Source organism: Oncorhynchus mykiss, chromosome 10 (assembly GCF_057628025.1).
Source record: "Oncorhynchus mykiss isolate SJ-2025 chromosome 10, ASM5762802v1, whole genome shotgun sequence".
Taxonomy (NCBI): Eukaryota; Metazoa; Chordata; class Actinopteri; order Salmoniformes; family Salmonidae; genus Oncorhynchus; species Oncorhynchus mykiss.
The window spans coordinates 36,727,316-36,748,208 of NC_143031.1; the positions used below are offsets into that span (position 1 = coordinate 36,727,316).

The 20,893-nt window shown below is 46.6% G+C and overlaps 1 protein-coding gene across 1 annotated transcript in view; it reads right to left on the reverse strand.

The window, feature by feature from the left end:
• The window catches only part of LOC110533100 (cell adhesion molecule DSCAML1), a 184,291-nt gene that overhangs the window by 138,446 nt on the left and 24,952 nt on the right, over positions 1 to 20,893 (reverse strand). Inside the window, 1 exon segment of the mRNA XM_036990184.2 lies at positions 20,395 to 20,541. Within this exon segment, the coding sequence (XP_036846079.2) occupies positions 20,395 to 20,541 (147 nt within the window).

Genomic DNA, 20,893 nt, shown 5'->3' on the forward strand with positions numbered 1-20,893 from the left:
TGACTTGTCAGACCTCTTACTATAGTGACTTGCCAGAGCTCTTATTATAGTGACTTGTCAAACCTCTTACTATAGAGACTTGTCAGACCTATTACTATAGTGACTTGTCAGACCTCTTACTATAGTGACTTGTCAGACCTCTTACTATAGAGACTTGTCAGACCTCTTACTATAGTGACTTCTCAGACCTCTTACTATAGTGACTTGCCAGAGCTCTTATTATAGTGACTTGTCAAACCTCTTACTATAGAGACTTGTCAGACCTATTACTATAGTGACTTGTCAAACCTCTTACTATAGTGACTTGTCAGACCTCTTACTCTAGTGACTTGTCAAACCTCTTACTATAGAGACTTGTCAGACCTCTTACTATAGTGACTTGTCAGACCTCTTACTCTAGTGACTTGTCAAACCTCTTACTATAGAGACTTGTCAGACCTCTTACTATAGTGACTTGCCAGAGCTCTTACTATAGTGACTTGTGAATGAACTACTATAGATGGGAAGGGGGAGACTGGTGGTATACAGCCTCTGGGTGCAGTTTTAGGATGTCTGTTATGTAACACGCACACAGAGAGAGAGAGAGAGAGAGAGAGAGAAAGAGAGAGAGATTATTTCCACTCTTGTTATACGGAGCCGGGGGTCAGGGTTGGAGGGTAAGACAGTGGGCCAGCTATCTGTCAGAGTGATGTGCTCGCAGGACCTGTCCCATCTCTCCCTGTTACACTGATTGACACTGATACACCGCTGTAGCATATGCACTGCTAACACTTACACAGCACAGAAGGGAGACAAATACCGGCAAGACTGTGTGTGTGTGTGTGTGTGTGTGATATAATATATATATATATATATATATATATATATATATATATATATATATATATATATAGAGAGAGAGAGAGAGGTATACTGGGAAAGCGAGAGACTGAAAGGATGTTTGAGTGTAGTGGGTAAATAGTCAATAATAGCTGACACTTGTCAGCCCTCTGCTCTATACACACAAAGGCCTGTGGTCAGGCATTGTCTGACTCTGCCTCTCTGCCCCCCCCCCCCCCCCCCCCCCCCAAGCAGAGATAATTACCCTCATTGTGCCCCTTGCACGAGGGCGCACACACACACACGCACACACGCACACTCACACACACACTCACACACACGCTTATTCGTGCCAAACAACACACCCGCCCACGTGCATATACTCAGTCTGATTGAGTAAAACATGGCAGCGCCCCATCTGTTTCTTCCCCCTCCTCCTTGTCTACCCTCCCACCACGCAGGGGCAAACTGGGAGACAGACAGAAAGAGAAAATAAGAGATGTCGCTACAATATCCTCCAGACTTATTGAGGCAACAGACTGTATTACAGTATTTATTGTACTGTAACAATCTGTACCAATGCACTACATGTACCTAACAATACTCTGCAGTCTCATAGGGAACTGGGGCTGTTTTGCTACAGTATCCAGTAACTTTGGTAAAGGGTGGATGTTTTCATGATTCAGTAATGCAGAGTGTTACATTGCAAAGCCTGCATGTGATAGTAGTGTGTGTTGTTGGTTTGGTTGGCTGGCTGATTTGCCCATTGTTGTTGATGTTACCCCCTATGGCCCTGCCATGTGCCGCATGGGATGGACAGCAGTGGAGGGAAGGATGGCGAGGGAGAGGGAGGGGTGAGATTGGTGGGATAGAGAGATGGAAGCTGGGATGGATAGAGAGAGCAGGGTGGTGGTGGTGGTGGTGGGGGGGGGGGGGGGGGGTGGACCTGACGCCTGTACGTGACAGTCGATGGTGTTTGGTTCCACAGGTCCTCAGGGGTCTCACGTGTGTCCCCCTCACCCTGTCCCACCTCTGTCCCTGTCCCACCTTGCCTGAGCACCACACTAGCACCACCACACTACACAACACAGCTCAGCATTGAACACAGTGTTGATAAGCCCTGTGTTAATGTTTAATGAGCTCTCCGTGTTCAGGTGCTCTCAGCAACTTGAGAGAAAATCTGAAAATGGCTTTATTGTGTCATGTGTGCGTGCGTTGGGTGCATGTGCGTGTGTGTGTGCCGGTGTGTGTGTAATAAAGAGAAAGGAGGGGGTTAAGTGGCTTGCTACATTGTGGAAGCGATTGTGTGTGTCAGACCATTGTTAACACGATCCACCGCAGTCACAGACAAATGTAGCCATTAATGTATTCCAGCTTTGAGTGAACATACACAGATTTACAAACAGATAGCAGCCTGCCACACCACTGCTCTACATGTGGTCTCCCTCTCCCTTTCTCCCTCTCTCATGTCACTACGTATCCTGCCTTCTCTGTCTTCTCTCCTGCATTCGAAGCCAGTACTCCTCTGTCTCTGGGGTAGATAGTGAGAAAAGTTGCCGTAGAGGAGCACTGGCTACAGACTTTGCCAGTAGTTGTTGTGTGTGTGGGACAGAGTGCTACAGGCAGGGCAGCAGTGGCTGTGTTGATGATATAGTGAGGAGATATGAACGGGAGAGGGCAGTGGGGAAGGTAGAGGGGGGCTGGCCCATGTGTTCTTAATTGTCTGCACAGCCACAACAGCCCCAGTGGGACACGGAGGTGTATGTGAGGGGGAGTGTCCAGGCTGCCTCCCAGCAGGGTCCCAGGGTTGGGGTGGGCTGGGGATCGATCTGTAATGTAGTCTGTAAAGTCACACCCATTAGGCCAGGCCAGGGGACGGGAAGAAATGCATATCAGCATAACAGAACAGCCAGGCTTATTGCCCCCTAGAGTCAGCTGGAGACACTATCAGTAGTCACAGTCTCTATAGAATGGGATGCAGGAAGCTGGTGTTGTACATGTCTCTGCGTGTCTGTTGGGTGGACTTGTGAGTTGGCTGTATGGTCTCCAGCTGGGTAGTGGCATTGCAGTGTGTCCTGGGTTCCATATTGATGCAAATATAATTCCTCAGTGTTTCTGAGTGTTCTAAGTCTTCCTGGTAATGAGCAGAAATTGTTAGCGAAAAATATCTATCTAACGGATACTACTTGGGAGCGTACGGATACTACTTGGGAGCATACGGATACTACTTGGGAGCATACGGATACTACTTGGGAGCGTACGAATACTACTTGGGAGCATACGGATACTACTTGGGAGCGTACGGATACTACTTGGGAGCATACGGATACTACTTGGGAGCATACGGATACTACTTGGGAGCGTACGAATACTACTTGGGAGCATATGGATACGACTTGGGAGCATACGGATACTACTTGGGAGCGTACGGATACTACTTGGGAGCATACGGATACTACTTGGGAGCGTACGGATACTACTTGGGAGCGTACGGATACTACTTGGGAGCGTACGGATACTACTTGGGAGCGTACGGATACTACTTGGGAGCGTACGGATACTACTTGGGAGCATACGGATACTACTTGGGAGCGTACGGATACTACTTGGGAGCATACGGATACTACTTGGGAGCGTACGGATACTACTTGGGAGCGTACGGATACTACTTGGGAGCGTACGGATACTACTTGGGAGCGTACAGATACTACTTTTGAAAACACATATTACCATTTCTAGGGATCATAAGTTAAAGCTTGGTGTCATAATTCCAGGTGTTGACAACAACCTAGATGATAGATATGCAGTGGACAACATGTCCAGTCCAGGTGTATGGTTGCAGTGGACAACATGTCCAGTCCAGGTGTATGGTTGCAGTGGACAACATGTCCAGTCCAGGTGTATGGTTGCAGTGGACAACATGTCCAGTCCAGGTGTATGGTTGCAGTGGACAACAAGTCCAGTCCAGGTGTATGGTTGCAGTGGACAACAAGTCCAGTCCAGGTGTATGGTTGCAGTGGACAACAAGTCCAGTCCAGGTGTATGGTTGCAGTGGACAACATGTCCAGTCCAGGTGTATGGTTGCAGTGGACAACAAGTCCAGTCCAGGTGTATGGTTGCAGTGGACAACATGTCCAGTCCAGGTGTATGGTTGCAGTGGACAACAAGTCCAGTCCAGGTGTATGGTTGCAGTGGACAACATGTCCAGTCCAGGTGTATGGTTGCAGTGAGGTGTGGTGCAACAGGGCAGAAGAGAGGATGAGAGAGGAGGAGAGGATGAGAGAGGAGGAGAGGGTGAGAGAGGAGGAGAGGGTGAGAGAGGATGAGAGGGTGAGAGAGGAGGAGAGGATGAGAGAGGAGGAGAGGGTGAGAGAGGAGGAGAGGATGGGAGAGGAGGAGAGGATGAGGAGGAGGAGAGGGTGAGAGAGGAGGAGAGGGTGAGAGAGGAGAAGAGGATGAGAGAGGAGGAGAGGGTGAGAGAGGAGGAGAGGATGAGAGAGGAGGAGAGGGTGAGAGAGGAGGAGAGGATGAGAGAGGAGGAGAGGATGAGAGAGGAGGAGAAGGTGAGAGAGGAGGAGAGGGTGAGAGAGGAGGAGAGGGTGAGAGAGGAGGAGAGGATGAGAGAGGAGGAGAGGGTGAGAGAGGAGGAGAGGATGAGAGAGGAGGAGAGGATGAGAGAGGAGGAGAGGGTGAGAGAGGAGGAGAGGGTGAGAGAGGAGGAGAGGGGTTAATGTGTGAGCCAGGTGGGCTAGGTGGAGGCGCTGGGCATCTTCCCTGGGTCACCATGTGGCCGTAGCCATCTGTTGCCTCTATTCATCAGACACACTCATTAGCTTTCTGTGAGGAAAGAGAGAGCAGCTCAATCTGCACGGAAAGATCTCTGTGTGTCCCTCTTTATTCTCAACCCCACCCCCCCCCCCTCTCTCTATCTCTCTCTCCCATCTCTCCTCTTTCCATGCTCCCTCTCCATCGTCTCAGTCATCTAACTATGGGACAGGGAGATGGGGGGGGGGGGGGGGGGGGTAGGTCAGTCTGCCCCCGCCCCCTCCCTCCCCCGCTGTCCTGGCCAGACAGGAAAGTGGGCCAGGCAACCCACACACACACCCACACCCACACCCACACCCACACCCAAACACACACACACACACACACACAAACACACACACACACACACACACACACACACACACACACCCACACACACACACACACACACACAGAGTGCCTCTTTAATTTGGTCAGCATGATATGTAATGGAGCCAATCGGTGGCTGAGAATAATGACCTGTTAGAGGTCAGAGCTGTGTGTGTAATAACATCAGGCTGCAATCATCTGCTATATCATGGCTACGTGACTGATCTATTGGCTAACTGGTTGATTGATTTAGCTGAAATTGATCATATTTAGGTGTGAATAACAGTCTATTTTTGTATCATGTTTTTCTTCTTCTGTATCCCTCCTTATCCTAAAGCATCTGCTCCTTCCTGCCTTTTCCTAACCTCTCTTGTCTGGTTCCTCACCTCTCTCTCACAGTTCCTCTGCCTCTCTCCTCACTGCTCCTCCCCCTCTTGTCTGGTTCCTCACCTCTCTCTCACAGTTCCTCTGCCTCTCTCCTCACTGCTCCTCCCCCTCTTGTCTGGTTCCTCACCTCTCTCTCACAGTTCCTCCGCCTCTCTCCTCACTATTCCTCCCCCTCTTGTCTGGTTCCTCACCTCTCTCTCACAGTTCCTCTGCCTCTCTCCTCACTATTCCTCCCCCTCTTGTCTGGTTCCTCACCTCTCTCTCACAGTTCCTCCGCCTCTCTCCTCACTATTCCTCCCCCTCTTGTCTGGTTCCTCACCTCTCTCTCACAGTTCCTCTGCCTCTCTCCTCACTATTCCTCCCCCTCTTGTCTGGTTCCTCACCTCTCTCTCACAGTTCCTCTGCCTCTCTCCTCACTGCTCCTCCCCCTCTTGCCTGGTTCCTCACCTCTCTCTCACAGTTCCTCCGCCTCTCTCCTCACTGCTCCTCCCCCTCTTGTCTGGTTCCTCACCTCTCTCTCACAGTTCCTCTGCCTCTCTCCTCACTATTCCTCCCCCTCTTGTCTGGTTCCTCACCTCTCTCTCACAGTTCCTCTGCCTCTCTCCTCACTATTCCTCCCCCTCTTGTCTGGTTCCTCACCTCTCTCTCACAGTTCCTCTGCCTCTCTCCTCACTGCTCCTCCCCCTCTTGCCTGGTTCCTCACCTCTCTCTCACAGTTCCTCTGCCTCTCTCCTCACTATTCCTCCCCCTCTTGTCTGGTTCCTCACCTCTCTCTCACAGTTCCTCTGCTTCTCTCCTCACTATTCCTCCCCCTCTTGTCTGGTTCCTCACCTCTCTCTCACAGTTCCTCCGCCTCTCTCCTCACTGCTCCTCCCCCTCTTGTCTGGTTCCTCACCTCTCTCTCACAGTTCCTCTGCCTCTCTCCTCACTATTCCTCCCCCTCTTGTCTGGTTCCTCACCTCTCTCTCACAGTTCCTCTGCCTCTCTCCTCACTGCTCCTCCCCCTCTTGTCTAGTTCCTCACCTCTCTCTCACAGTTCCTCCGCCTCTCTCCTCACTATACCTCCCCCTCTTGCCTGGTTCCTCCTCCTCTTGTCTGGTTCCTCACCTCTCTCTCACAGTTCCTCTGCCTCTCTCCTCACTGCTCCTCCCCCTCTTGTCTGGTTCCTCACCTCTCTCTCACAGTTCCTCCGCCTCTCTCCTCACTATTCCTCCCCCTCTTGTCTGGTTCCTCACCTCTCTCTCACAGTTCCTCTGCCTCTCTCCTCACTATTCCTCCCCCTCTTGTCTGGTTCCTCACCTCTCTCTCACAGTTCCTCCGCCTCTCTCCTCACTATACCTCCCCCTCTTGCCTGGTTCCTCCTCCTCTTGTCTGGTTCCTCCCACGCTCTCTCACTATTCCTCCCCCTTTTGCCTGGTTCCTCACCTCTCTCTCACAGTTCCTCCGCCTCTCTCCTCACTATTCCTCCCCCTCTTGCCTGGTTCCTCCCCCTCTTGCCTGGATCCTCCCCCTCTTGTCTGGTTCCTCCACCTCTTGTCTGGTTCCTCCGCATCTCTCACACTGTTCCTCACCTCTTGCCTGGTTCCTCACCCTCTTGCCTGGTTCCTCCCCCTCTTGCCTGGATCCTCCCCCTCTTGTCTGGTTCCTCCCCCTCTTGTCTGGTTCCTCCCCCTCTCTCTCACTGTTCCTCCCCCTCATGTCTGGTTCCTCCCCCTCTTGCCTGGTTTCTCACCTCTCTCACACTATTCCTCCCCCTCTTGTCTGGTTCCTCCCCCTCTTGCCTGGTTCCTCACCTCTCTCTCACTATTCCTACCCCTCTTGCCTGGTTTCTCACCTCTCTCACACTATTCCTCCCCCTCTTGTCTGGTCCCTCCCTTTCCTGTCTGGTTCCTCACTCTCTTGTCTGGTTCCTCACCTCTCTATCACTATTCCTCCCCCTCCTGCTTGGTTTCTCACCTCTCTCACAGTCCCTCCCCCTCTTACCTGGTTCCTCCCCCTCTTGTCTGGTTCCTCCCCCTCTTGCCTGGTCCCTCCCCCTCTTGTCTGGTTCCTCCCCCTCATGTCTGGTTCCTCCTCCTCTTGTCTGGTTCCTCCCCCTCTTGTGTGGTTCCTCACCCCTCTCTCACTGCCCCTCCCCCTCTTGTCTGGTTTCTCAACTCTCTCACAGTTCCTCCCCCTCTTGCCTGGTTCCTCCCACTCTTGTGTGGGTCCTCACCTCTCTCTCACAGTTCCTCCCCCTCTTGCCTGGTTCCTCCCCCTCTCTCTCACAGTTCCTCCCCCTCTTGCCTGGTTCCTCCCACTCTTGTGTGGTTCCTCACCTCTCTCTCACTATTCCTCCCCCTCTTGCCTGGTTCCTCCCCCTCTTGTCTGGATCTTCCTCATCTTCTCTGGTTCCTCACCTCTCTCTCACTGTTCCTCCCCCTCTTGTCTGGTTCCTCACCTCTCTCTCACTGTTCCTCCCCCTCTTGTCTGGTTCCTCACCTCTCTCTCACTGTTCCTCCCCCTCTTGTCTGGTTTCTCACCTCGCTCACACTGTTCCTCCCCCTCTTGTCTGGTTTCTCACCTTGCTCACACTGTTCCTCCCCCTCTTGTCTGGTTTCTCACCTTGCTCACACTGTTCCTCCCCCTCTTGCCTGGTTCCTCCCCCTCTCTCTCTCTACTCCTCCCCCTCTTGCCTGGTTCCTCCCCCTCTTGTCTGGTTCCTCCCCCTCTTCTCTGGTTCCTCCCCTCTCTCTCACAGTTCCTACCCCTCTTGCCTGGTTTCTCACCTCTCTCACAGTTCCTCCCCCTCTTGCCTGGTTCCTCCCCCTCTTGTCTGGTTCCTCCCCCTCTTGTCTGGTTCCTCACCTTTCTCTCACAGTTCCTCCCCCTCTTGTCTGGTTCCTCCCCCCCTCTCTCACTATTTCTACCCCTCTTGCCTAGTTCCTCCCCGTCTTGTCTGGTTCCTCACCTTTCTCTCACAGTTCCTCCCCCTCTTGTCTGGTTCCTCCCCCCCTCTCTCACTGTTCCTCCCCCTCTTGTCTGGTTCCTCCCCCTCTTGGCTGGTTCCTCCCCCTCTTGTCTGGTTTCTCACCTTTCTCACAGTTCCTCCCCCTCTTGCCTGGTTCCTCCCCCTCTTGTCTGGTTCCTCCCCCTCTTGTCTGGTTCCTCACCTTTCTCTCACAGTTCCTCCCCCTCTTGTCTGGTTCCTCCCCCCCTCTCTCACTATTTCTACCCCTCTTGCCTGGTTCCTCCCCGTCTTGTCTGGTTCCTCACCTTTCTCTCACAGTTCCTCCCCCTCTTGTCTGGTTCCCCCCCCCCCCCTCTCTCACTATTCCTCCCCCTCTTTCCTGGTTCCTCCCCCCTCTCTCACTATTCCTCCCCCTCTTGTCTGGTTTCTCCCCCTCTTGTCTAGTTCCTCACCTCTCTCTCACAGTTCCACCCCCTCTTGCCTGGTTCCTCCCCCTCTTGTCTGGTTACTCCCCCTCTTGTCTGGTTCCTCAGCTCTCTCTCACAGTTCCTCCCCCTCTTGCCTGGTCCCTCCCCCTCTTGCCTGGTCCCTCCCGCTCTTGCCTGGTTCCTGCCCCTCTTGTCTGGTTCCTCCCCCTCTTGTCTGGTTCCTCACCTCTCTCACACTGTTCCTCCCCCTCTTGTCTGGTTCCTCACCTCTCTCTCACTATTCCCCCCCCTCTGGTCTGGTTCCTCCCCCTCTTGTCAGGTTCCTGCTCCTCTTGTCTGGTTCCTCACCTCTCTCTCACTATTCCTCCCCCTCTGGTCTGGTTCCTCCCCCTCTTGTCTGGTTCCTGCTCCTCTTGTCTGGTTCCTCACCTCTCTCTCACTATTCCTCCCCGTCTGGTCTGGTTCCTCCCCCTCTTGTCTGGTTCCTCACCTCTCTCACACAGTTCCTCCCCCTCCTGCCTGGTTCCTCCCCCTCTTGTCTGGTTCCTCACCTCTCTCTCACAGTTCCTCCCCCTTCCCTCCTTTCCATGATCTCCCTCATCTAATCCCTTTTAATTCCCAATGCTTCAAATCCCACTAAATTGCTCTAAGGAAGGGAAATAAAGAGAGAGTGAGAGAGGGAAAAAGAGAAAGAGAGAGAGAGCACAAACGTGACAGGTGAGAGAGAATTTGTGTGTGTGTGTGTGTGTGTGTGTGTGTGTGTGTGTGTGTGAGGGTGTGTGTGTGTGTGTGTGTGTGTGTGTGTGTGTGCGTGAGGGTGTGTGTGTGGGTGTGTGTGTGTGAGAGAGAGAGAGAGAGGAGGGGAGAGGTAGGCTTGTTGCTAGGTTGCATTAATTATTTATACACAAGCCTTATTAGAATATTAATGCTAAAAGCAATCAGGCAACCCTATGTTAAATTAACAGAGGAAGAGAGAGGGAAAAAGAGAGAGGGAACGAGAGAGAGGGAAAGAGAGAGAGATCAGGGTATTTTGGCATTTATGTGGAATTATTGAGGCCAAATAAATCGATTAAGGACTCTCTTTGGAAATATCTCCTAGCACACACACATGACAGTAATTGACTCCATCCACACACCATGTTCATAAACATATTAAGCCATGTTAAACCATATTATGAAGAAAGTCTGTTTGAAATATCTTCAGGGAAGTCGATTTTCGAATTTGAAACACTGATATTAAATAGAAAAAACCAAATTAGTTATCATTTTTGTAATGATAACTCAATCCCTAACTCAATCCCTAACACAGCATTCATCCTGGTTGTCCTTCAGTTACAATCAGTTCAAACACACAACCGCAAATAGACCAATACACATTTATGTCCATCACACACACTAGCACAAACTAACACACACACACACACACACACACTATTACACACAATAACACACACTAAAACACACACGCTCTCCTGTGAGAGAGACACCTGTCATTGTTTACCATGACCATCCAATTATTGGGCTGTCCTCAGATAGCCAGATAGCCAGAGAGCTTACAAAATCAATTTCAATTTCCCTGTCTTCATTAGGCCTATCTGAGCAGTATTTAGATCTGGGTTCCTGTGCTCTGACCTGTCTATCGAAGAGAGGAGTGGGAGAGAAAGAGAGAGAATGGATAGACAGAGAGAAAGAGATGGAGAAAGAGAGGAGAGGAGGTCATGATATGGACAGAGCAGGTAGGTTAGAGGGTCTGAATTCGAAAGGTGAACAGAGAGCTGATTGGCTGAACGAGGGGACAGCTGATTGGCTGAACGAGGAGCAGGGCTGTCAATCAATGGGAAGTCCAGAGTTTACTGACCCATCTGAGCCTTTATGTAACCAAGCTAATCATGCATGTTTCTCACTATTCCCCAATCATTTAAATTGTGTGTATGTGTGGCAGTTATATATGTCTGTGGTGGAAGTGTATTTGCGTGTGTGTGTGAGTGGGAGAGATTGCGTTGCTAAGATTGCATGCCACTCCAGCCAGATTCCGGATTTGTATGGCAGATGTGGTGTGTTTCAGAGCTATGTCATATTGCACACAGAGAGAATACTAGATTGCTGTGCTGTTATTATGATTAGGTCATTGTCTCCTTTGTTGATTGGGTTGGTCCTTAAACAATGCTGTCCTGGAGTGCAGTGATATCCAATCCTGGTCCCGCATGGGGATAAAAAAGGGTACACATTTTTGTCCCAGGCCATTCTTACACACCTGATTCAGCTAATAAGGGGCTAGATGATTAGTAGGTGTGTTAGTGCTGGGCTAGAAACACTAGTGGGTATTTTGTGCTGTGTAATGTATTTAACTGCATTGCAATGAGCACTGTATTGTGTATAATGTGTACTGTGCTGAGTACAATACTGTATATATTATACTGTGCTTCTGTGTACAATAATGTATATTGTATACTGTACTGCTGTGTACAATACTGTATATTATATATATATATTTTTTAAATTTGACCTTTATTTAACTAGGCAGGTCAGTTAAGAACAAATTCTTATTTTCATTTTCAATGACGTGATGTGTGGTGTTATTTAACTGTGGTGTGTTTTAACTGTGATGTGTGGTGTTGTTTAACTGTATTGTGTGGTGTTGTTTAACTGTGGTGTGTGGTGTTGTTTAACTGTGATGTGTGGTGTTGTTTAACTGTGATGTGTTTTAACTGTGATGTGTGGTGTTGTTTAACTGTGATGTGTGGTGTTATTTAACTGTGGTGTGTTTTAACTGTGATGTGTGGTGTTATTTAACTGTGATGTGTGGTGTTATTTAACTGTGGTGTGTTTTAACTGTGATGTGTGGTGTTATTTAACTGTGGTGTGTTTTAACTGTGATGTGTGGTGTTATTTAACTGTGATGTGTGGTGTTATTTAACTGTGATGTGTGGTGTTATTTAACTGTGGTGTGTGGTGTTATTTAACTGTGATGTGTGGTGTTATTTAACTGTGGTGTGTGGTGTTATTTAACTGTGGTGTGTGGTGTTATTTAACTGTGATGTGTGGTGTTATTTAACTGTGATGTGTGGTGTTATTTAACTGTGATGTGTGGTGTTATTTAACTGTGATGTGTGGTGTTATTTAACTGTGATGTGTGGTGTTATTTAACTGTGGTGTGTGGTGTTATTTAACTGTGATGTGTGGTGTTATTTAAATGTGATGTGTGGTGTTATTTAACTGTGATGTGTGGTGTTATTTAACTGTGGTGTGTGGTGTTATTTAACTGTGATGTGTGGTGTTATTTAACTGTGATGTGTGGTGTTATTTAACTGTGATGTGTGGTGTTATTTAACTGTGATGTGTGGTGTTATTTAACTGTGGTGTGTGGTGTTGTTTAACTGTGATGTGTGGTGTTATTTAACTGTGATGTGTGGTGTTATTTAACTGTGATGTGTGGTGTTATTTAACTGTGATGTGTGGTGTTATTTAACTGTGTGTGTGGTGTTATTTAACTGTGATGTGTGGTGTTATTTAACTGTGGTGTGTGGTGTTATTTAACTGTGATGTGTGGTGTTATTTAACTGTGGTGTGTGGTGTTATTTAACTGTGATGTGTGGTGTTATTTAACCGTGATGTGTGGTGTTATTTAACTGTGATGTGTGGTGTTATTTAACTGTGATGTGTGGTGTTATTTAACTGTGATGTGTGGTGTTATTTAACTGTGGTGTGTGGTGTTATTTAACTGTGATGTGTGGTGTTATTTAACTGTGGTGTGTGGTGTTATTTAACTGTGATGTGTGGTGTTATTTAACTGTGATGTGTGGTGTTATTTAACTGTGGTGTGTGGTGTTATTTAACTGTGGTGTGTGGTGTTATTTAACTGTGGTGTGTGGTGTTATTTAACTGTGATGTGTGGTGTTATTTAACTGTGATGTGTGGTGTTATTTAACTGTGGTGTGTGGTGTTATTTAACTGTGGTGTGTGGTGTTATTTAACTGTGATGTGTGGTGTTATTTAACTGTGGTGTGTGGTGTTATTTAACTGTGGTGTGTGGTGTTATTTAACTGTGGTGTGTGGTGTTATTTAACTGTGATGTGTGGTGTGTGGTGTTATTTAACTGTGGTGTGTGGTGTTATTTAACTGTGATGTGTGGTGTTATTTAACTGTGGTGTGTGGTGTTATTTAACTGTGGTGTGTGGTGTTATTTAACTGTGGTGTGTGGTGTTGTTTAACTGTGGTGTGTGGTGTTATTTAACTGTGGTGTGTGGTGTTATTTAACTGTGGTGTGTGGTGTTATTTAACTGTGATGTGTGGTGTTATTTAACTGTGGTGTGTGGTGTTATTTAACTGTGATGTGTGGTGTTATTTAACTGTGATGTGTGGTGTTATTTAACTGTGATGTGTGGTGTTATTTAACTGTGATGTGTGGTGTTATTTAACTGTGGTGTGTGGTGTTATTTAACTGTGGTGTGTGGTGTTATTTAACTGTGGTGTGTGGTGTTATTTAACTGTGGTGTGTGGTGTTATTTAACTGTGGTGTGTGGTGTTATTTAACTGTGATGTGTGGTGTTATTTAACTGTGATGTGTGGTGTTATTTAACTGTGGTGTGTGGTGTTATTTAACTGTGATGTGTGGTGTTATTTAACTGTGGTGTGTGGTGTTATTTAACTGTGATGTGTGGTGTTATTTAACTGTGGTGTGTGGTGTTATTTAACTGTGATGTGTGGTGTTATTTAACTGTGGTGTGTGGTGTTATTTAACTGTGGTGTGTGGTGTTATTTAACTGTGGTGTGTGGTGTTATTTAACTGTGATGTGTGGTGTTATTTAACTGTGGTGTGTGGTGTTATTTAACTGTGGTGTGTGGTGTTATTTAACTGTGGTGTGTGGTGTTATTTAACTGTGATGTGTGGTGTTATTTAACTGTGATGTGTGGTGTTATTTAACTGTGAACTCTAACACTATTTCCAATTGCTTGGATACAATACACATAAAGCTAATAAAAAACATTTGTTCATTGAACTAAAATCACCTGTTCAAAATGACACCACTTAACATCAAAGTATTACCATTTCAAAATGCAATTCACACATTACATCTGAGATGACTGTCTATTCATTTCATTACAATGATCTAACTATCAATTGAGACAACTGATCAAAATGATAAGTAACTGTTGCTTTAGTCTTAATGCATAGTTTTATGGAAACTGACTAACAATATTCCATGTTTAGATCATGAAAGTTTCAGGATGACGAGATCCATTGACACCAATTACCGTGGAACATGAACCAATTGGACTGCATTATCTATGGATGTAATATTTCATCATCATTCTTTATCAGACACTGTTTCTATGGTCCCATGTACCACTTTTCCAGACCATGTTTTCAGATTTGACATTACTGTACACTCACCGGCCACTTTATTAGGTACACCCATCTAGTACTGGGTAGGACCCCCTTTTGCCTCCACAAAAGCCTGAATTATTCACGGTGTTGTATGTTAAGAGATGCCCTTCTGCACTCCACTGTTTTAAACAGCTGTTATTTGAGTATTTGTGGCCTTTCTGTTAGCTTGAATGAGTCTGGACATTCTCCTCTGACCTCTCTCATTAACAAGGTGGTTTTGACCACAGAACTGCCGCTCACTGAATTTGTTTTGTCTATCGCGCCATCCTCCGTAAACTCTATAGACTGTAGTGCGTAAAAATCCCAGGAGGGCAGCTGTTTCTGAGATGCCGGAACCACCATGTGTGGCACCAACAAATCATACCACGGTCCAAGGTTCTTAGATTACACATCTTGCCCATTCTAATGCTCTCTACTCTATATACTCTATATATTGAGCTGTAGGCAGCCACGTGATTCGCTGTTAGAAGGAGCAGGCGACTGGCGCTAACACGCAGGTGTACCTAATAAAGTGTATGTATGCAGGCCCTTGTAATTGTTTGCCAACTCGTTACTGGTGATTGATTTCACATTGTGGTACGAGTAAATAGTGAAATGAGTCGTATCCACCTACAACAACATAGTGATAACGTGGAGCCGGCAGGTGATTCAGGTCAAAATAGAGGTCAAGCAGTTGGAGGAAGACGAGGAAGACGTGCTGGTCAAAGGAATGGCAGGGGACAAGCAACCCTTCTGAGAGGTGGTCGTGGGCCTCATTTGAGAGGTGTGGGAGAACGTGGTAGAGGACAAGGCCAGGGACCAAGCAACCCTTCTGAGAGGTGGTCGTGGGCCTCGTTTGAGAGGTGTGGGGGAACGTGTTAGAGGACAAGGCCACGGACCAAGACAGCGGCAGCAACAGCAGAGAGTGTCCAATGAAATCTGAGCAATAGTTGTAGACCATGTCGTAAATCATTGCATGACAATGACTGAGGCATCTACAATGATTCAACCAAACCTCAGAAGATCATTCCGTGGCCTCAATCATCAGAACTTTCCTCAATGAGAACCGGTAAGTGTTCAGCATGCACTAAACATTAGGCTACTGCCAAATGTCAAATGACTGTATACTGCATGCCAATGTGTACCACACGGTAGGTGATGTGACTAAATGTGTTCTTACTGTAATTTTCCCTGCAGAATTGAGACTAGGCCAAATAGAGGAGGCAGAGGAACAATTCTGACTGACCAACTAGTGTGGGCTGTGGTCAATTTGGTTCGGGCCAGAAATGATATTCGCCTTACAGAAATTCGGCAGCACATCTTGAACAGTGATGACATGTTCTACAATGTGGAAGCCATAAGTTTGCCGACTATTGCACCCATGCTGAAAAGGCACCAGGTGTCTCTAAAACAGCTATACCGTGTGCCTTTAGAAAGAGATGCAGACAGAATGAAGCAACTGAGGACTGAGTATGTTCAGGTATGTTCAGTTTCAAGATGCCTGTTTTGAAAAATTCTCCCAAAATTCCACATCATTATAATCAGTAATTCTCTTTCCAAAATGTATTTTTAGAGGGTTTTCAGATTTTATTCAATAATTCCACTGTGTCTGTAGTATTCTCTCTACTAGTCCTTTTACAGTGATGTATTTACGTGTGGTACCATAATGAAACATGTGTCACATATTTTCTACTACAATATTTAATGATTGTACGAACAACTACACAGTGAAACTATCAGTATCTTGTTTGTGGGTGATCTAAATGGATGTTCCTATGGTATTTCATGATAAATGAGTCCCCCATTTTGAAAAATGACCACAAGGCTCTGAAATTAGTGCCAAAGTCATTGTAAAAAATGGTATTTAACTGTGATGTGTGGTGTTATTGACTATGATGTTGCTGTGTGGAGGAATGCTGCTGACTGAGTTCAGTGAGCAGTTCACCATTCTCACTCTCTGTGCTCATCAGCTGACCTTTATATCCCTGGTTACACACAGTAGCAGCCAGAGTACAGTGCAATGCACACAACAATACACAACAATAACAACAACAAACTCACTGCACAATAGAAAACTGTACATGGAATCACACTTAAACGTTGTGTAATATGCAATGCATTACAGTTAATAGAAATAGATAGTGTAAAAACATGCTGATAATTAAAAGATTGTAAAATACCAGGTAGTCTGTCAAAGCTCCTCACCACTGACAGAGCATAATGTATCTCACACATACACCCCCCATTCATTTTTTACACTGCCTATGTGTTTGTGTGTGTTTGTGTTTGTTTGTGTGTGTGTGGGTGCGTGTTTGTGTGTTTGTGTGTGTGCGCATGTGTTTGTGTGTGTGTGTGTGTGTGTGTGTGTGTGTGTGTGTGTGTGTGTGTGTGTGTGTGTGTGTGTGTGTGTGTGTGTGTGTGCATATAGAAGGCCATCTGCCAGGGCCTAAGGCTGTTCTTGCCCCACTACCCTCCTTCCTTCTCTTTCTCTCCTCTCTGTTCTCTCCTCTCTGTTCCTCCTCACTGTTCTCTCCTCTCTGTTCTCTCCTCTCTGTTCTCTCCTCACTGTTCTCTCCACTCTGTTCTCTCCTCTCTGATCTCTCCTCCCTGTTCTCTCCTCTCTGTTCTCTCCTCTGTTCTCTCCTCACTGTTCTCTCCTCACTGTTCTCTCCTCTGTTCTCTCCTCTTTGTTCTCTCCTCTCTTATCTCACCTCTCTTATCTCTCCTCACTGTTCTCTCCTCACTGTTCTCTCCTCACTGTTCTCTCCTCACTGTTCTCTCCTCTCTATTCTCTCCTCTCTGTTCTCTCCTCACTGCTCTCTCCTCACTGTTCTCTCCTCTCTGTTCTCTCCTCTCTGCTCTCTCCTCTCTGTTCTCTCCTCACTGTTCTCTCCTCTCTGTTCTCTCCTCTTTGTTCTCTCCTCACTGTTCTCTCCTCTCTGTTCTCTACTTACTGTTCTCTACTCACTGTTCTCTACTCACTGTTCTCTCCTCTCTGTTCTCTCCTCTCTGATCTCTCCTCACTGTTCTCTCCTCTCTGTTCTCTCCTCACTGTTCTCTCCTCTCTGTTCTCTACTTACTGTTCTCTCCTCTCTGTTCTCTACTTACTGTTCTCTACTCACTGTTCTCTCCTCTCTGTTCTCTCCCCTCTGTTTTCTCCTCTCTGATCTCTCCTCACTGTTCTCTCCTCCCTGTTCTCTACTTACTGTTCTCTACTCACTGTTCTCTCCTCTCTGGTCTCTCCTCTCTGTTTTCTCCTCTCTGTTTTCTCCTCTCTGATCTCGCCTCACTGTTCTCTCCTCTCTGCTCTCTCCTCTCTGTTCTCTCCTCACTGTTCTCTCCTCTCTGTTCTCTCCTCTTTGTTCTCTCCTCACTGTTCTCTCCTCTCTGTTCTCTACTTACTGTTCTCTACTCACTGTTCTCTACTCACTGTTCTCTCCTCTCTGTTCTCTCCTCACTGTTCTCTCCTCTCTGTTCTCTCATCTCTGTTCTCTCCTCACTGTTTCCTCCTCTCTGTTCTCTCCTCTCTGTTCTCTCCTCTCTGTTCTCTCCTCTCTAATCTCTCCCTCTCCACCTTCCACTTTGTTATTGTCAGAGTTTCACTTCACAACACAGCATTGGAGACGTTTATTGTTATCTGTTGTAATATCCAGGATAATGAATATAGACATATACATGCATACACACAATATATATATATATATATATATATATATATATATATATATATATATATACAGTGGGGCAAAAAATTATTTAGTCAGCCACCAATTGTGCAAGTTCTCCCACTTAAAAAGATGAGAGAGGCCTGTAATTTATCATAGGCACACTTCAACTATGACAGACAAAATTAGAAAAAAATCCAGAAAATCAAATTTTAGGATTTTTAATGAATTTATTTGCAAATTATGGTGTAAAACATTTGACCTCTGTCATTGCCAACAAAGGGTATATAACAAAGTATTGAGATAAACTTTTGTTATTGACCAAATACTTATTTTCCACCATAATTTGCAAATACATTTATTCAAAATCCTACAATGTGATTTTCAGGAATTTTTTTTCTTAGTTGAAGTGTACCTATGATGAACATTACAGGCCTCTCTCATCTTTTTAAGTGGGAGAACTTGCACAATTGGTGGCTGACTAAATACTTTTTTGCTCCACTGTATATATATATATATATATATATGTATAAAAGTTTGTGGATACGGCTATTTCAGCCACACCCATTTCTGACGTATACACCCATTGCTGGTGTATGAAATCAGTCACACAGCCATGCAATCTCCAAAGACAAACATTGGCAGTAGAATGGCCTTACTGAAGAGCTCAGTGACTATCAGAGTGACACCGTCAGAGGATGCCACCTTTCCAAGTCAGTTCGTCAAATGTCTGCCCTGCAAATTTCTGCCCTGCAACTGTGAGTGCTGTTATTGTCAAGTGTAAACATCTAGGAGCAACAATGGCTCAGCCACAAAGTGGTAGGGCACACAAACTTACAGAACTGGACAGCCAAGTGCTGAAACGCATAGCGAGAAAAATTGGGTATAGCAACACTCACTGGGTATAGCAACACTCACTACCGAGTTCCAAACTGCCTCTGGAAGCAACATCAGCAAAATAACTGTTCGTCGGGAGCTTCATGAAATGGGTTTTCATGTCAGAGCAGCTGCACACAAGCCTAAGATCACCATGTGCAATGCCAAGCGTCAGCTGGAGTGGTGTAAAGCTCGCCGCCATTGGACTCCGGAGCAGTTCTCTGGTGTGATGAATCACGCTACACCATCAGTCTGACGGACAAATCTGGGTTTGGCGGATGCCAGGAGAATGCTACCTGCCCCAATGCATAGTGCCAACTGTAAAGGTGGAGGAGCAATAATGATTTGGGGGATGTTTTTCATGGTTCAGGCTAGGACCCTTAGTTCCAGTGAAGGGAAATCTTAACGCTACAGCATACACTGACATTTTAGACGATTCTGTGCTTCCAACTTTGTGGCAACAGTTTGGGGAAGGCACTTTCCTGTTTCAGCATGATAATGGCCCCGTGCACAAACCGAGGTTCATACAGAAATAGTTTGTCGAGATCTGTGTGCAAGAACTTGACTGGCCTGCACAGAGCCCTGACATCAACCCCATTGAACACCTTTGGGATGAATTGGAACGCCGACTGTGAGCCAGGCCTAATCGCCCAACATCAGTGCCCGACCTCACTAATGCTCTTGTGGCTGAATGGAATCAAGTCCCCGCAACAATGTTCCAACATCTAGTGGGAAGCCTTCCCAGAAGAGTGGAGGCTGTATAGCAGCAAAGGGGGGACCAACTCCATATTAATGCCCATTATTTTGGAATGAGATCTTTGACGAGCAGGTGTCCACATACTTTTGGTCATGTAGTGTATATAACAAAAACAACAAATGAACACACTAACATGTGTGCAGTGCACACACACACACACGCACACACACACACAGACACACACAAACACACACACATTAGGTTAGTGAAGATGAATGTGGGGATATTGACATCCAGTGTCTCTAATTGTAGCACTAATCTTCAAGGACAGAGCAGAGGAACAGGGAGGGATATTGGATACCCAACAGAAAGGAAAGTACGGGAAACATACTGTAGAAGTTGGAAAAGGCTCTTTGGCACGTCAAAAAAAATCCACAACGGATGTAAATTAGGATAACGATACAGAAACAAGAAAACAAGAACAGAACAATCAATGGAGTCAATCAATTTAGATGCTGGGATAGATAAAGAAAGATGGATGGAGAGAAACAAGGTTGGGGAGGGAGTGGTGAAGGTGGAGAGAGGGAAAGAGGGGAAAGATGTAGGAAGAGAGCAAAGGAGCGTGAGAGAGAACGAGATGGAGGAAAGAGAGGCGAGATAGAAGAGGGAGAGAAGAGCGAGAAAGATGATGAGAGAAAAAGTGAACGAGAGGGAGGGATGGCTGAAGAGAGTTGGAGTAGGGGTGAGTCAGTGATCCAGAACAGTGAGCAGGCAGACAGCAGACAGGAGCTAGAGTTAGGTCAGGTGCAAAGACACACACACACACACACACACACACACACACACACACACACACACACACACACACAAACTCACACACAAACACCCTTACAGAGGGGACCTCATTACAGACAAATAATAACATAACACTTAACTTCTTTTACCACAGTCCTCCCGTACCCGCCCTCCCTGTCCCCTCCCTGTCCCCTGGCCCCTCCCTGTCCCCTGTCCTCTGGCCCTTCCCTGTCCCCTGGCCCCTCCCATCCCATCTATTTCCCGTGTTGTCCTACCTGGGATGATGGAAACGGTGTCTCTCTCCCAGGACACCACGCTGACGTACTCCTGCACGGCGGTGGGAATGAGGCACTTGAACACGGCCACGTTGCCCCGCATGGACCGCTGGTCTGCCACACGCACCGTGTACGGCTCCCTGAACACTATTATACAGAGAGAGACAAAGTGTCAAGGAGGTATTTTATTCAGATGACAGTGTTTTCCATAGCTGGCTGATAACATACTCATTGTCAGCCGGCTACTTTTCCACTTCATTAATTCCCATTAAAAGTAGCTATTTGATTCTGAATTTTAGGACCCCTTTAGGTATAAAAACATTTTTTTCATAGAGAATAAGGTTTTGAAGTGCCTGTCCTATATCTAGGAGATATAAGAAAGCTCAGGAAATATTTTAGTTTTTTGGACACAAAACTACCTCTTTCATTCTATTAATTTGTATGGGTTACCTTCAGACTAGTCCCGGGACACTAATGGGGGTCATATTAGTTTGTATGG